This window comes from Misgurnus anguillicaudatus, chromosome 13 (assembly GCF_027580225.2).
Source record: "Misgurnus anguillicaudatus chromosome 13, ASM2758022v2, whole genome shotgun sequence".
NCBI classification, from domain to species: Eukaryota; Metazoa; Chordata; class Actinopteri; order Cypriniformes; family Cobitidae; genus Misgurnus; species Misgurnus anguillicaudatus.
The window spans coordinates 15,250,476-15,267,756 of record NC_073349.2 but is presented as its reverse complement, the minus strand read 5'-3'; the positions used below and the strand labels follow the sequence as shown (position 1 = coordinate 15,267,756).

The following is a 17,281-nucleotide window of genomic DNA, read 5'->3' as shown; positions in this document are numbered from 1 at the left end:
GTACTGTGTGTTTCTAACAATTATATAATGTTTAAAGACAATCCTTGATAATCCATGCTGTAGAATAACAACTGATAGTGGTGGAGTAATAAATAATCACCAGTGTTAAATGCCCATATGTTTAAATCTCATCTTGACACCTTTCATAAAGGTCTACAGGGCCTGTAGACTGTGAGAGCCTGAGCAACAAAGTGGCTGTGGAGTGTGAGAGAGTCGAGAAGGCGCTTATGAAATCCTGGTTCCCCAAAGTCATTCACCTTCTCACCAGCAAAGCCACCCTGCAGAGGGTGAAACCCAGAAGGGTTGACTCCTTTCACAACTGTGCCTCAACACTGATATCTAATCAGGTAAATCGAGTCTTATCTTTGATAATGTTTCAGATTTGCTGGTATTAATAATATCATAATGTGATATCTTTTTAGTTTTACAAAAAAGTAACTTGGAGTAAAAACAACGACTAATGACATTCTGCACAGTTTTGGTTCTTTTCCATACAATAAAAGTGAATGGGGACCAGAGGCTGTCAAGCTCCAAAATTATCAAAAACACCATAAATGTAGCCCATGTGTTCGGAAATCCTGCTTTAAGGCCCATGTCCACCAAAGGATTTGAAAAAACATGATATGGAAGCACTGCATTTTTTTTATGATCATTTGTTCTAGTCGCAGAGAGTTGAAAACTGTAAAAAAAAAACGCTGGGATCATTAATGTCACTTTTCACTAAGTCGTCAAATCAAAGTGAAGCAGGGGCGTGACAAATACCACACCAACCAACTGGCACTTTTGTCACCCACGTTTAAATGCCTTGGTGGACATAGAACCTAAGTATAATACATTTTAAGGTAACTGTAATTGCTAAGTGCACACCGCCAGCGGCTGTTGCTGTGTGTCACCCGTCTCTTTCAACAAGGCGTTCATAATTGTGTTTGTCCTAGTGACGATTTTAAACAATTGAAGAACCATATTCCCAGTAACTGATGACCTGAATTCTTTAAAGCCACAATATGTACGATTTTTGTAATAAAATGTCCAAAACCACTTGCACATTGTGATATATTTCATGCAGTTATGTACTTACATAATCTCAAACGTTCACAAGGATTTGCAAATCCAGAGAAAATCTTATTTTAAATAATAATAATAATTTCCTCATCCATTAACATGATTAGTGAATCCCATACGTCTCTGGATGATGAAAACAACATCTCCTATATTTCCACTCTCATTTATAAGGTCATTTATGCTGGGTACACACCAAAAAAAAAGTTTTTACACCTTAACATAAGATTTTCAAAATGTGAGACCACAAACATGAGGATAAAAAATCTTAACCGTTTTGCTCCTATAATGTGTGGTGTGCCATGATGTGTCAAAGACAGCACACCACACACAAACAGATTTTCAACTAGAGTCTCGACTGTGAACGCAGGAAATCTCACAAAATCTCGCGAGACTTCAGAATAAGCATGGCTGACGATATGCAGGAAGAAATTTCAATAATAGTGTTTGGAATGATTTTCACAGAAAATTTGAGGAAAAAAGAAAGGGGGTGTAGGTAAAGAACATGGTCTGTACAAGTTCACTTTGCATCAACTTCACTTTGTGCTGCGCCATGACTGCTTCCGTCTTCCATCGTCTCGCTTTCTGATTGGATATTGTTTGGTTTCACTTGATAATCTCAAGGGCGTGCCTACATTTGTCCTCGGGGTTCCCCCCACAGATCAGGATTTCTGATCTGAATTGCGATCAGGGCGGCTACGACGTTCTTCCGATCAGGTTCGGACACTCTAAACACACCTCACACCAAGGGAAAATCTGATAAAATAATCTGCAGAACCATAAAGATAATCGGGACATAGTTCGAAGGGGGGGATTTGGCTGAAAATCAGCCTGATTATCTTTTGGTGTGTACCCAGCATAATTGTTGTAAAAATGCAACCTCTGGTGGTATAATCCTACATATTGTCCCTTTAACAAGACTTTTGACAAGCTATCTGTATTCTTATTGATTATGGATAAATAAAAAACTAATTGATGTGGTTTGGTTTTCTGTTTTATTTCTAGCTGAAGACACTAATTGAGAGGAGTGTGGTGGAATTTGTCAGCCTATTTGATCCTCTTAATATCAGCAAGCTCCCGCTATTTAAGATGGACTTGATATTTGATGACGAAAAGATGGATTTTTACCCCAGCTTTCATGATCTAGAGGAGGCTGTGCTGGAAATTTTAAACCTCATCAGCAATACCATGCAGGTATTATGATGGACAAGTGAATGATTACTCTAAATCACCTGAAATATGGGTTACTCTAATAAGATTCTAACTAATCTATGAATCAGATACAATCTACATGCTTATCTTTGTTAGAAACATATCTCTAACCTGTTATATAGAAAGTACAGACGGCCCAGTCATGGCTAGAAGAGGTCAACGATCCTGTCGTGGATGCCAAGCTTCCAGATCATGTTCAGATGTGGGCACAGAACACACTTAGAAAAGCTGTGAGGAAAAACTTGGAAGGACCTGCCAAACACTTCCAGAGCTATGGTGAGTATCTCAGCTTTATGAATATTGGGAATAAAGCAAACATTACTATTACTCTTGCTAATATGGTTAGTGGTAAAAACAAACCTGAACAGTAAACTTGTTTCTTTCAATTTATGTTTTTTTAGTTAATTCATATGACTGGTTAGTCAATGGAACCGCACAGGAACAAGTGGAAATGTTAATGAAAGAAGAGCATTCTTTTGAGGAGTACACTAAGGTACACCTGCTCATATATCTATGCCATTTATTCATTATATAGCAGTGTGTCTGTGTATAATCTATTTTATGCTACATGTTTGTTTTATCCTTTGGCTGTATTTCAGCAAGTGGACCGTTTTAGGTCATTGTCACAGGAGATATCTGGTCTTCCCTCTTTGATGCATTTTGACATGGTACGACTAGACTGTAAGGAGCTCAAGCAAGGCCTCACAAAGAAAGCTGACACCCTTTGCGAAGTTCTCGTGGGGAAGCTTGTCAACTCGCTACATCAATCCAGTCTTCAGTGAGATATGCTAGAGTTCCTTTGTCAATATTTCCACCGCTTTTATTAGATCTGTGGTATGTTTAAGCATGATTTTGTATTTTCTAGGATCTGTAAAGAGTTTGAGATCATTAAAGACAAGGCTGTGAAAGTCCCTGAGACAACGGAGGATATGACAGCGATGATAGCTTACATTGACCATGTAAAAACCAAAGAAATAAAGGAGCTTAACAACAGGATAATAGTGGGTATCGCAGGATCACATGCACATGCTTATTTCTGTGTTCTTCTGCGAATAATAATTTAAATGATAACTGTTTATACTTCTTCTAGGAAGCACAACACAAGCTGAATTATTTGTTGGATGTTCATTTTTTTGATGCAGAGCATCTTGAATTGAACGCCACAGTACAGCTCTGGCCAGAAAACCTTTACACGATTTTTGAACAAAGTGACAAGGTGATTTTTTCATATTTAGAGATTTTAAAGGACATTAAATAATAAAACAAAATATAAGCTTTTCTTTAGTACATTACACCAGTGGTTCTCAAACTGGGGTCCGGGGCCCCCAGGGGGGCCACGAGATGGTGCCTGGGGGGCCCCAGTTTTATGGCATTTAAAATACATTCATTAATCATGAATTCTGTGTAATTAAACCTAATAAAAATAAGACTACTTACCAACAGCACTACTTTGTATAACTTAAAATGTTTTGTTTAATTAAAAAATAAATTTTAGAACAGTTTTTGTCATAAATTTTCTTTGGGGGGGCCACGAAGGAATGCACCATACACAAGGGGGGCCTCATTCGGAAAAAGTTTGAGAACCACTGCATTACACAATCTAATATTGCAGGTGATGGAAGACGCCAAGCAGAAAGGTCAGCAAGAACTTCTGGGTCGAAGAGAGAACCTATTGCTAGAATTGGAGAAAGTAGGCCGCAGAATAGACGAATTTGCTGAGTGCTCTGAACTCGATATGATGCAACAGGTACATAACAAAATATTATCAATTATATGTCAGGCTTGAATTATCTGTCCAGTTAAAAAAACTGTTCAATCAAAAATGAATTTTTTTAGTATTTACTATCATGGATTCTTTAAGTTTCAAGTGTCCAAGCTGTTCCAAGCTCTATTTTTCATATAATTTCACAAATTGGATGGTGATTTCTGTTATGTAACATGGCACCCTATGTGAAGTTTCGTGTTTATGCTTGGTGGGACACCTACCGTCAAAAAGGGTACTGCATGCTTTAAAAGTAGCGAGAGAGTGCGGCTTTATGGTTTTTAATTATGGTTTAAATGAATTATTGAACTATTTTCTATTAACTATTTTCTAATGAACTATTTAGCCTTAAGTTACTCAGTCTAACCTTTAAAATAATAAGATTAGACAAATAAAATATGAATTCTCGTATTTCTATTTCATTAATAGCTCAGACAAAATCCAAATTGGCTCTGGTCGGTGGGGGCAGAGCCCCCCTGCCCCCTAACCACCTTTCTTGAAGTGTAATGCTGCGTTTACACCAACCGCGTTTCAGGGGTCAAAAACGCGTCTACCGCGCCTAGTTTGCCGCTTGAACAGTTGCATTCGCACGTCTAGAGCGAAGTAGACGCGCGGAAAAAGCAACCATTTGACACGCCTCAGAGCAAAATCTGCTTCTTGTGGGAGGGGCAAGTGCTATGCGGTTGTCTGTTTGCAGGATAGCTGATGTTGATTGTGCATTTATATCGAGAGAGTTACAGGTTTGTATTTGGTCATCTTACTATGGGGGAAAATAAACAGCACGGGTCGATAAACGTCACATGACTCAAAAGTGAAATGTGTATTTACAACTTACCAGGTTGCCCAATGTCCTCACGGACACTCTTCCAAGCGTGGTCCTTTTTATTCCTGTCTCCAGAAATAAGAACTTGTGTCGTATAGCTCTGCTCACGGGCAATATCAAGCCTTCATGCTGAATGAGTGACTCCGCCACAGCAGCAAGCAGGCTCTTGATTGGTTAACGCAGCACGAAAATCCACCAAAGTTCAAATATTTCAACTCGGGCATCAGCCGCAAATTTGCGTAAAATGTGTGCAAAATGCACAAAAAGCACCATTCACGCGTCCCGCGCTATACACTCAATTCACGCAATTGATGAGGGGGAATTGCGTCTACCGCGCCACGCCAAACACCTCATTCGCACCGCGAGACCTTCAGACGCGTGTCAACGCATCTTCACATTGATTTAACATTGAAATCGCTCGCGCTTGACGCCTCTACCACGGCTGGTGTAAACGCAGCATTACAATCGCCTATGAATAGCACTCAGGCCAGTGGTGTCAAACCTTATTTAATGAAACAGAAGCATGAATGAGATTTTTGATCTCTTTAAATTATATTTATGGTGCTTTTTTGTCCTTTTGCCACTTTTGCTATGGTAAACAGAAACCTGGATGATGTGCGTTTTTTGTGCCTAGCATCTCTTTTTAGTGTTTTTGCACGAGTAAACAACAAGAACATTGGTGAACATTTTAACGGTTGTTACACTTCAGAAAGACTCTAATTTATTTTGCTTTGTGTAAACTTTTCTCTTTTCCTGCCAGTATGTTTCTGATGTCAGAACTGTGCAGAAAATAATTCAGCATATTGAGGAATCAATTGCGTTCATCAATAAAGAAGAAGAACTATACAAATGGGACAAAACTGCTTACCCAGAGCTGGAGGTTATGAAGGAAACTATTGAACCCTATCAGAAGCTCTTCAATGTGGTTTTGAAATGGCAGCGGACAAAGAAGAGGTATGTGGAATCATCAGTCACTGAGAGTCACTTTCTTTAATATCAGACGGATGATGTTCAATGTATTTTTTGTCCAAGAAGAAACTTAATCAGTTTTTGTCTTGCGAGTTTAGATGGATGGATGGATCTTTCTTGGATTTGAATGGTGACAGTATTGAGCAGGAGATTGAGGAATACCTCAGAGAGATATACAAGATGCTAAAGTTCTTCCAGCAGAAACAGAAGAAGGCTGAGCAGGAGAGAGAAAGAATAGCAGGAGTGAAGAAGAGGCCCAAAGAACAAGAGGAAGAAAAACAGGAAGATGCCACTATTCTTATTTGCTCCAGTGTTTTGGATCAAGTCAAAGAGTTTAAGGTAAGTTCTCCACCCCATCCTACAGACCAGGTTAGTACCTTGCTTAGGTTGTTTCAGAATTTCTTCTGTGAAACGCAAATGGAAATGTTGTTGCAGCTTATTATCATACAAAGTATATGAGCGAGAGAGCATGTTTGCAGAATTATATTAGGCTAAACTATTCTTTTATTATTGTATTTACTAGGGGATCTATTGCTGATTTTTATTTTTAATCATCAGGAGTACATTCCAATGGTGTCCATCCTGTGCAATCCCGGCATCAGGCCTCGACACTGGGAGCAAATGTCAGAAATTGTGAGCTATGATTTGACGCCTGACTCAGGCACAACTCTGCGCAAGGTCCTCAAACAGAACCTAACTCCGTACCTGGAGCTATTTGAGGGCATCAGTGTAGGAGCCAGCAAAGTAAGAACACTTGATTTCAAATTGACATTATTTTGTCAAACTGTGATATTATTTTTAAATATGAAACCTAGGTGTCTGACATCATTTTGTACACATTCAGGAATTTGCTCTGGAGAGGGCCATGCAGACTATGGTTGAGGTCTGGGACTCTGTGTCATTCCATCATCATCCCTACAGAGACACTGGGGTGTCTATCCTCTCATCTGTGGAAGAGATCCAAACCATGCTGGACGACCAGATTGTGAAAACTCAAACAATGAGAGGTTCTCCATTCATCAAGCCCTTTGAGAAAGAAATTAAGGTACTGTGAGATTGTATGCATATTATTCAATATCATTATGAAACATTGAAGATCTTATGACCAAGATTATAAGAGTTTCATAAAGAAGAAATACTTTGTTATACTCAGGCCTGGGAGGAGCGTTTGATCCATATCCAAGATACTATAGACGAGTGGCTGAAGGTGCAACATCAGTGGCTGTACCTGGAGCCCATCTTCAGCTCCGAGGATATAATGAAGCAGATGCCTGAAGAGGGTCGTCTGTTCCAAACTGTAAACAAGCACTGGAAGGAGGTCATGAAACACTGTGTGAAACACCCAAAGGTGCCACAAATACCAAATACAAACATTTTAAGAATTGCAGATTTAGAAAAAGCCTTGTTACAGAGATGAGACTGGCACACGTGATAGAGTAAAGCTTATTGATCTGTTTTATTTTGTGTTTGGAAAATAATGCCAATAAAAACTCAATTTTGCCTAGATTTTACCTGCAACCTCTCTTCCTGGCTTGTTTGAAAAACTGCAAGAGTCTTTCCTCCTTCTCGAAAACATAATGAAAGGCCTGAACGCTTACCTTGAGAAGAAAAGATTGTTTTTTCCACGGTAATTTATCTCTGATTCAAAATATGTGTGTTTAAAGGTGAAGTGTGTCATTTTTTGCTAAATATTTCCTATTCTAGCTTAAAGGAATATTCCATTTTCTTAAAATAAAATCCAGATAATTTACTCAACACCATGTCATCCAAAATGTTGATGTCTTTCTTTGTTCAGTTGAGAAGAAATTATGTTTTTTGAGGAAAACATTGCAGGATTTTTCTCATTTTAATGGACTTAAATAGAGCCCAACAAATAGAGCCCAACATTTAATACTTAACTGAACACTTAACAGTTTTTTTTTTCAGTTTCAAAGGACTATAAACGATCCCAAACGAGGCATAAGGGTCTTATCTAGCCAAACGATTGTCATTTTTGACAAGAAAATTAAAAAATATGTACTTTTAAAACACAACTTCTTGTCTAGGTCCGTTCCTGCGTGACCTAATGTAAATGCATAGTGACGTAGAGAGGTCACGTGTTACATAATGAAACGCACATTTGCGGACCATTTTAAACAATAAACTGACACAAAGACATTAATTAGTATCATTCCACATAGAACAATGTAGGAACGATCCTCTTTCTCAACACTTGTAAACAAACACTGGGGCGGAGTTTCGCGTTCGTCTTCTGTGACCTCTTGACATCATGACGTATTGCGTGGGGTCACGCTGGTGCATCACGACCGGATCTAGACGAGAAGTTGTGGTTTAAAAGTGCATATTTTTTATTTTTCTTGTCAAAAATGACAATCGTTTCTCTAGATAAGAACCTTTATGCCTCGTTTGGGATCAATTATAGTCCTTTGAAACTCTGTCGAAAAAAACTGTTGAGTGTTGAGTTGAGTATTAAATGTTGGGCTCTATTGGGGTCCATTGAAATGAGAAAGGTCCTGCAATGTTTTCCTCAAAAAACATAATTTCTTCTCGACTGAACAAAGAAAGACATCAACATTTTGGATGACATGGTGGTGAGTAAATTATCTGGATTTTTTTTAAGAAAATGGAATATTCCTTTAAAATGCAGAGACTGTGGGCCATTCATAAATGTGACCCTGCATGTGTTTGCCATTTTGTTATAAACTTTAGAGATGTTTGTGAATGATGCATTACACACATTGGTCTGTTATGTGAAGACATCTCTATGCCCGTAAACATGACACGGCACAATGCGAAATATTATTGGTTGCTTTATGTGTCAGTCATATGGACTCTTGGATGGCCCTTGGCCAAGCTAAAGTTATTTTTTGTGATTAACTGTTTTCAACATATAATCATCCTAGATTAAAGGAAAACACCACGTTTTTCAATATTTTACTATGTTCTTATCTTAACTTAGACAAATTGCAGTGTTTCCCATACATTGATTTATTTGTGGTGGCCCACCACAGAATCAACACTGGCCCCCACAAATAGAATTTTCATGATTCCCATTTACATTTTTATTTCACTGCTTAAAACAGCTTAATTCGGCTTAAAATATAATTTGATACATAATACAGATCAAATACAGATACAGATCAAAGAGTAGAAGTGAAACATATTTCAGGTGCCAACACTAGATCAAACGCCAACACGACATGATGACGTCACATATATGCTAATTAACGGGTGACGTCATCACCACCACAGTCTCTCAAAATCCTGTGGGAAACACTGAATTGTATATAATAATTTTATAATTTTTACCCTTGGTAGATTCTTCTTTCTGTCAAATGATGAAATGCTGGAGATCCTCTCTGAAACCAAAGATCCATTGCGAGTACAGCCCCACCTTAAGAAATGTTTTGAGGGGATCGCCAAATTAGACTTCCTACCTACCCTGGACATCCAAGCTATGTACAGCAGTGAAGGGGAGCGCGTAGAGCTCATCCAGCGCATCTCCACATCTGAAGCGCGAGGAGCTGTGGAAAAGTGGTTGGTGCAGGTGGAAGACATAATGTTGAAAAGTGTGAGAGATGTGATCAATCGCTCCAGGCTGGTGAGACTGATGTCCCCTTTAGCCCTTATTGTTTTAGTAAGAAATATAAGTATTTATAATGTGATGTTTTGTTCAGGCTTATCCAGAGACTGAGAGGAGTCAGTGGGTACGTGAGTGGCCTGGCCAGGTGGTTCTTTGTACTTCTCAGATGTACTGGACACTGGAGGTCCATGAGGCCATCAGAGGTGGAGCTAATGTGAGAAACTCTTCCGTGAATCAGCAGATTGTATGCTTTTTCTGTACTGTACTGTACATGAGATGCTGATGCTATCTGATTCACAGGGTCTAAAGAACTACTATGATCAGCTACAGAATCAACTGAATGATATTGTGGAGCTGGTGAGAGGAAAGCTGTCCAAACAGACACGCACCACACTGGGAGCTCTAGTGACTATAGATGTGCATGCCAGAGATGTTGTCATGGAAATGATTGAGAAAGGTTCTTATGCTCAGATTCATTTGTATTATAGCATTAGTATGGTATATATTCCTGTAGTTCATTCATTGTGGCACTATCAAACACTTGTCCTTTTCACATTCAACCCCTCAGAACTTGGTAACATTGGCCTAACCAATAGTGCTTGAGTTTGGGGCAGGACTATGTGTTTCTACAAGAGTGTTAAAGGAATATTCCATTTCCTTAAAAGAAAAATCCAGATAATTTAACTCACCACATTGTCATCCAAAATGTTGATGTCTTTCTTTGTTCAGTCGAGAAGAAATTATGTTTTTTGAGGAAAACATTGCAGGATTTGTCTCATTTTAATGGACTTTAATAGACACCAACAATTAACACTTAACTCAACACTTAACAGTTTTTTTCAAAGTTTCAAAGGACTATAAATGATCCCAAACGAGGCATAAGGGTCTTATCTAGCAAAACGATTGTCATTTTTGACAATAAAAAATATCCACTTTTAAAGCACAACTTCTCATCTAGATCCGGTTCAGCGCGACCTAACGTTAATGCGCAGTAACGTAGCGAGGTCACGTGTTACATATATAAAACGCACATTTGCGGACCATTGTAAACAATAAACTGACACAAAGACATTAATTAGTATCAGTTGACATACAACAACGTAGGAACGGTCCTTTTTCAACACACTTGTAAACACTGGGGCGGAGTTTCGCGTTCGTCTTCTGTTACCCTTTTGACGTCATGATGTATTGCGTGGGGTCACGCTTGCGCATCATGACCGGATCTAGACGAGAAGTTGTGCTTTAAAAGTGGATATTTGTTATTTTTCTTGTCAGAAATAAAAATCGTTTTGCTAGATAAGACCCTTATGCCTCGTTTGGGATTGTTTATAGTTCTTTGAAACTCCATTGAAAAAAAACTGTTACGTGTTGAGTTAAGTGTTAATTGTTGGTGTCTACTAAAGTCCATTAAAATGAGAAAAATCCTGCAATGTTTTCCTCAAAAAACATAATTTCTTCTCGACTGCACAAAGAAAGACATCAACATTTTGGATGACATGGTGGTGAGTAAATTATCTGGATTTTTCTTTTTTTAAGAAAATGGAATATTCCTGTGAAGGAGACCTGTTTTAAACACAGTCATTGAATTTGCATTTCTTTTCTTTGATGCTAGTGATGCAGAAAATAACCTTAGATTTAATGGACAATATTAAATGGACCTAACTGTGCTTTTACCTATTGTCCATTTAGGAGTTTCTAGTGAGACAGATTTCCAGTGGCTTGCCCAACTACGTTACTACTGGGCCAACGACAACGTCCGTGTGCGCATTATAAACTGCGATGTGAAGTATGCTTATGAATACCTGGGAAACTCTCCTCGCCTGGTCATTACACCCCTTACAGACAGATGTTACCGAACTTTGGTATATTAAATAACTCATTTTATGCTGTTTATTATGCTATAATATATAAAATACTGAGCTGTTAAATGTATAAATTGAATGATTAACAATAAAATAACCAATTTTTGTCACAGATAAATATTTTTATGTTTTGAAATGTTATTTCTGCACAGATCGGAGCATTTTACTTGAATTTGGGAGGAGCTCCTGAGGGTCCTGCTGGCACAGGTAAAACCGAAACCACTAAAGACCTGGCCAAAGCTCTCGCTGTGCAGTGTGTGGTGTTTAACTGCTCTGATGGGCTGGACTTTCTGGCCATGGGGAAGGTGAGATGATGACCTTGTGTATATAAAAATAACCGAATAGATAACTTTTTAATGTAGACACTACTGAAAAAACTTTATAGTGGTTTGCTGGTTTAAGGTGGTGTAGCTGGTCTTCCAGTCTGACCTGCTGAAAAGCCAACTAAACAAATCAACTTGGCCAGGCTGGGAGACCACCAGCTAACCATGTTAAACCAGTATAAGCTGTTTTAAGCAGATGTTAGTATTCATAAACATTTGATATGTACTTTATATAAGGACTCTTTTTAAAGGAATAGTCTACTCATTTTCAATATTAAAATATTTTATTACCTTAACTAAGAATTGTTGATACATCCCTCTATCATCTGTGTGCGTGCACGTAAGCGCTGGAGCGCGCTGCGACGCTTCGATAGCATTTAGTTTAGCCCCATTCATTCAATGGTACCATTTAGAGATAAAGTTAGAAGTGACCAAACACATCAACGTTTTTGCTATTTAAGACGAGTAGTTATACGAGCAAGTTTGGTGGTACAAAATAAAACGTAGCGCTTTTCTAAGCGGATTTAAAAGAGGAGCTACATTTTATGACGTAATAGCACTTTTGGGAGTACTTCGAATCGGCGCAGTAACACCCTCCCTCTCCCATTATGAGAGGGAGAAGGGCAGCGGACTTTTCAGGCGAGTCGAAGTACTCCCAAAAGTGCTATTACGCCATAAAATGTAGCTCCTCTTTTAAATCCGCTTAGAAAAGCGCTACGTTTAATTTTGTACCACTAAACTTGCTCGTATAACTACTCGTCTTAAATAGGAAAAACGTTGATGTGTTTGGTCACTTCTAACTTTATCTCTAAATGGTACCATTGAATGAATGGGGCTAAGCTAAATGCTATCGAAGCGATTCAGCATGCTCCAGCGCTTACGTGCACGCACACAGATGAAAGAGGGATGATTCAACAGTTCTTAGTTAAGGTAATAACATATTTTAATATTGAAAATGAGTAGACTATTCCTTTAAGTCAAAGTTTTCTTACTGCCATTTTATAGTTCTTCAAGGGACTGGCATCTTCTGGGGCCTGGGCATGCTTTGATGAATTTAACCGGATCGAGTTGGAAGTGCTGTCGGTGGTGGCTCAGCAGATCTTGTGTATTCAGAGAGCCATTGAGTTGAGGCTTGAGTATTTTGACTTTGAAGGGACAGAATTGCGCCTCAACCCCAACTGCTTTGTGGCCATCACCATGAACCCTGGATATGCCGGCAGGTCTGAACTGCCTGATAACCTCAAGGTGAGGTGGTGACTTCTTCACCTCGTGCATTTGTGTTATGATTATTTAATTAGCACAACACTAATTATGTTTCTATTCTTCAGGTCTTATTTAGAACCGTGGCAATGATGGTGCCCAACTATGCACTGATAGCTGAGATCTCCTTGTACTCTTATGGCTTCCTCAACGCCAAACCTCTCTCAGTGAAAATTGTGATGACCTACAGGCTGTGCTCCGAGCAGCTGTCTTCTCAGTTTCATTATGACTATGGCATGAGAGCAGTTAAAGCAGTGCTGGTGGCTGCTGGGAACCTCAAACTTAAATTTCCGGATGAAAACGAGGATATACTTGTAAGTCAATTAAATGGCATAGTTGTTATATTACAAATTGGTTGATATCTCATAGATGATCTACGTCTTGTTCTTAGCTCCTCCGGTCTATTAAGGATGTTAATGAGCCCAAGTTTCTCTCTCATGACATCCCTCTTTTCAATGGAATCACCAGTGATCTATTCCCAGGAATTTCTCTGCCTGTGGCGGATTATAAGGTATTCTAGTTACAGTGCTAATTGACATTTGTTTAGTTTTTCATTTAAATTCCTCCTCGTGAGGAATTCCATTAATATCCTTGTTTATATCTACTAGCTGTTCCTGGAATGTGCTCAGGAGTGCTGCAGAAATCACAATGTTCAGCCTGTCAAGGTTTTCATGGACAAAATAATTCAGACATATGAGATGATGATAGTCCGTCACGGGTACGTTTATGATTTCACACCTTCTGCAGATAATGTAAAATCATGATATATTAACGGTTTCCTTACCAACATCCATGCTGGAAGGAATGAATGTATAAACAATCTGTTCTTATATTCCATAGGTTCATGCTTGTCGGAGAACCATTTGCAGGGAAAACCAAAGTTCTTCATGTTCTCGCAGACACTTTAAGTCTGATGCATGAAAGGGGCTATAATGAAGAAGCAAAAGTTGTGTATCAAACCGTCAACCCTAAATCTATTACAATGGGTCAGCTGTTCGGGCAATTTGACCCTGTATCCCACGAGGTGAGATCTCTGCTTTTATATGTGACAGATTTCTATTCTGTAAATGATTATTTATTTGTTGTGTGCCAAATAAATGTGTTTATTTATTTTTGTTTTATCAGTGGACTGACGGGATTGTGGCAAACACCTTTCGAGAATTCGCCTCAAGTGAGACCCCAGACAGGAAGTGGGTGGTGTTTGATGGACCCATAGACACACTGTGGATTGAGAGCATGAACACTGTGCTGGATGACAACAAAAAGGCAAGCGAAACTGTTGGAAAGAACTTTTTTACGTATTAAATGGAAATATACAGTTGATAATACATTTGTTTCTTTAGCTGTGCCTCATGAGTGGAGAGATTATCCAAATGTCCAATCAAATGAGTCTGATTTTTGAGGCCATGGATCTGTCACAAGCCTCTGTGAGTCATTCTTACTATTTATTTACACCTATTATGCCCATTTTTACAAGATGCAAGTCTCATGTGTCTCTAAAGTTTCAGCTCAAAATACCCCACAGATAATTTATTATAGCATGTCCAAAATGCCCCAATTTGGGTGGGAGCAAAAATGTCTGTACCTGTAACAGACAGTGAGTGCTTTTAGTTAAAATATTTAAAGTATCACACTATTGACATATGGTGGACATCGTGCAACTCACTGAGGATGGAAATTATGGTAATGCAGGACTGTCAGTCAGTGACCGTGGGCGGGGCTTTATCAGTGTGATGTCAAATTAACAAAACATAGAATCAAAACGCATGTTTAATGAGACTGCTTTGGTTTAATGAGGATTAAAAAATGAGAGGGTGGATTTTTTTATTGACGGGTGGTTGCGTTAACACACTGCTAACACACAAAAGTGGATTTTACATAATAGGTGCCCTTTAATACTCAACTTGAGTTGTTTCCAGCTTTTATTTAATATAGAATATTAAAAATGACCGATTTGCTCACATAGCCAGCCACAGTAAGTCGCTGTGGAATTATCTACATGGAGCCGTCTCAGTTGGGATGGAGTCCTCTGGTTCAGTCATGGATGAAAACGCTTCCTGATCCCCTTCAGACACCAGATAATTCCTTGCTACTGCAACAGCTCTTTGAGTGGCTGCTTCCTCCAGCACTTAACCTGTTACGAAAACACTGTCGGGTAAATGCATTTCTATTTCATTAATGTTGAAACACATTTGATTACCTTTGATCGGTTTGAGATTTTGTCTGCTTTCACTTACAACTACAATTTACACATTAGCCTGAGCTCATTGGCTAACCATCTTGTATTCCAGGAGGTTATTCCCACCAGCAACAGTAACACAGTTGTGTCTCTCACCCGGCTGTTTGAAATACTTCTGGCTGAGCCTTTAAATGAAGATCCAGGGAATAAAAACATACGCACGTGGATAATGGTATATATTTGTATAAAAGATACAAGAATTAATTTATCACAATTCAGTTGGAAACATTTGATTTTTGTGTACTACACAGGCTGCTTTTGCCTTTGCTTTGGTGTGGTCCGTTGGTGGTTGCTGTGATACGGACAGCCAAAGTCGATTTGATCAGTTTCTGAGGGAAATTGTCTCAGGGAAAGCAGAAAAACATCCAGTACCGCCTGCTGTGTCGAGATGGGAATGTCTGTTTGATGAGAAGGTCTCGTGTATGATTACAGTTACGAGGTTGGTGTACAGTAGCACAATAATCTGTCGATGTTAAAGAGTGATTACTGAAGATTATACAATTTTACTTTCCAATTAAGTTTAAAGGAAAAGGACGTTGGGTCCACTGGAATGAGTCGATCAGAAATGTAACAATAGGGGACAAGAATACCAAAGTTCAAGATATCATTGTCCCCACAATTGACACTGTGCGCTACACTTACCTTATGGATCTCTGCATTCAGTATGGGATGTAAGTATGTTTGATGGATGTTTTACAACATAGACTTTTAAACTTGATCATTTAATGTAGTTCCCCAAAAATATGCACATGATATCATTTGGTATTTTTTCAAATTCAATCAATTTTTTATGTATACTTAGGCCTCTTCTGCTTGTTGGCCCCACTGGCACTGGCAAATCTGTTTATGTTAAAGAAAAACTAATGAACAATCTGGACAAAGATCTTTACCTTCCTTTCTTCGTCAACTTCTCAGCTCGCACCAGTGCCAATCAGACCCAGGTAAGGAACCCGATAACTATCCGTTGACAACACTGTAAGTTACTGTAATGGATACTGTAAAAGCAATTACATTTAAATAAATGCATTTGGCATGTGCTTTATCTTGTCTTACAATTCAGTCAAGGTGTACAGTTTTATAGAGTATGAAGAGCTCAGATGCAAAGGCCGCTAAATGATACCTCCATCAAAAAAATTGAAAATAATATTGACCAAATGCACTTGCCACGTATTATACGTTCATGAAATACTAAAAGGTGCATTGTGTAACTTTTAGAAGGATCTCTTGACAGAAAAGCAATATAATATACATAACAATATTATTAGTGGTGTATAAAGGCATTACATAATGAACTGGATTGTTTTTATGACTTTCCATACACGGCGGGTCCCCTTACATGAAAGTCGACATCTTGTTTCTACAGTAGCCCTTAACGACAAACTGTTTTACAGAGCGAATTTCGTCCCTACGTTATCTCAAACGTTATCTTAGAGATTTCAGTTTTGCAATTTTAAGAAACCTCCGTCTTGGCTTTGTGTGTTGTACGCATTTGTAAGGTGGCTTCACAGAGCACTGTCTTGCAGTGTTGCCATGTCCACTTCTTTTTTTGGTCTTACATACCGTTGTGGAATCATGAGGCGATCAGGTTTTTGTTTTTATTAAAGTAGAAAGGGGCCAGGCCTAATATTTTGGCCTTTCAGTTAAAACTTCTGGATTTATATCGGTTTATTTTTTTGTTCGCTGTTTTTTATGTACAAGATCTGGCAACACACGTAAGTAAATGCTTGTACTTCAGCTGGGGAGTGCAAACACTTACAGAGATACATCTTTGACACAACTTTTCATTGAATGAGATCTCTGCGTTGGTGGAGCTGTCAGCAGCGACATCGCATTGAATCATTTCTATAATAGATTTCACTGTTGCTCGTCGTGGTATTGCGTTGTGGCTTTATAGGACAAAAATTCAAATTAACATTAAAAAACCCTTTTATCGCGTGTCGCGTGCTTGTAGTTAGGATACTGTGTTTGATTATTCAGAGTCAAATTTGTTAAATACCAATTCATTGGCATTAAAGTGAAATTACTGAACATAAGAGCCTGATAAAAAATGCTCAATAACAAGAAAACATGTCAGACGCACTTGGAGTGTTTTGCATCTAAGCTCCTCATATTTTACCAGTATGTGTTTTCCCTGGGAATTGAACCCACAACCTTTGCATTACTCATGCAATGCTCTACCAACAGAGAAG

At 38.6% G+C, this 17,281-nt stretch overlaps 1 protein-coding gene across 1 annotated transcript in view; it reads left to right on the top strand.

Annotated features, from left to right (window-relative positions):
• The window catches only part of dnah12 (dynein, axonemal, heavy chain 12), a 39,016-nt gene that overhangs the window by 2,389 nt on the left and 19,346 nt on the right, over window positions 1-17,281 (top strand). Inside the window, 32 exon segments of the mRNA XM_055188111.2 lie at window positions 152-347; window positions 2,065-2,253; window positions 2,394-2,547; window positions 2,673-2,764; window positions 2,871-3,049; window positions 3,137-3,272; window positions 3,362-3,487; window positions 3,884-4,018; window positions 5,617-5,810; window positions 5,924-6,164; window positions 6,384-6,569; window positions 6,670-6,870; window positions 6,979-7,173; window positions 7,331-7,452; window positions 9,144-9,426; window positions 9,503-9,622; window positions 9,709-9,865; window positions 11,098-11,270; window positions 11,423-11,575; window positions 12,599-12,838; window positions 12,922-13,167; window positions 13,245-13,364; window positions 13,462-13,571; window positions 13,694-13,877; window positions 13,979-14,119; window positions 14,197-14,280; window positions 14,820-15,008; window positions 15,145-15,264; window positions 15,344-15,500; window positions 15,503-15,531; window positions 15,612-15,763; window positions 15,895-16,033. Coding sequence (XP_055044086.2) covers window positions 152-347; window positions 2,065-2,253; window positions 2,394-2,547; window positions 2,673-2,764; window positions 2,871-3,049; window positions 3,137-3,272; window positions 3,362-3,487; window positions 3,884-4,018; window positions 5,617-5,810; window positions 5,924-6,164; window positions 6,384-6,569; window positions 6,670-6,870; window positions 6,979-7,173; window positions 7,331-7,452; window positions 9,144-9,426; window positions 9,503-9,622; window positions 9,709-9,865; window positions 11,098-11,270; window positions 11,423-11,575; window positions 12,599-12,838; window positions 12,922-13,167; window positions 13,245-13,364; window positions 13,462-13,571; window positions 13,694-13,877; window positions 13,979-14,119; window positions 14,197-14,280; window positions 14,820-15,008; window positions 15,145-15,264; window positions 15,344-15,500; window positions 15,503-15,531; window positions 15,612-15,763; window positions 15,895-16,033 — 5,143 coding nt within the window.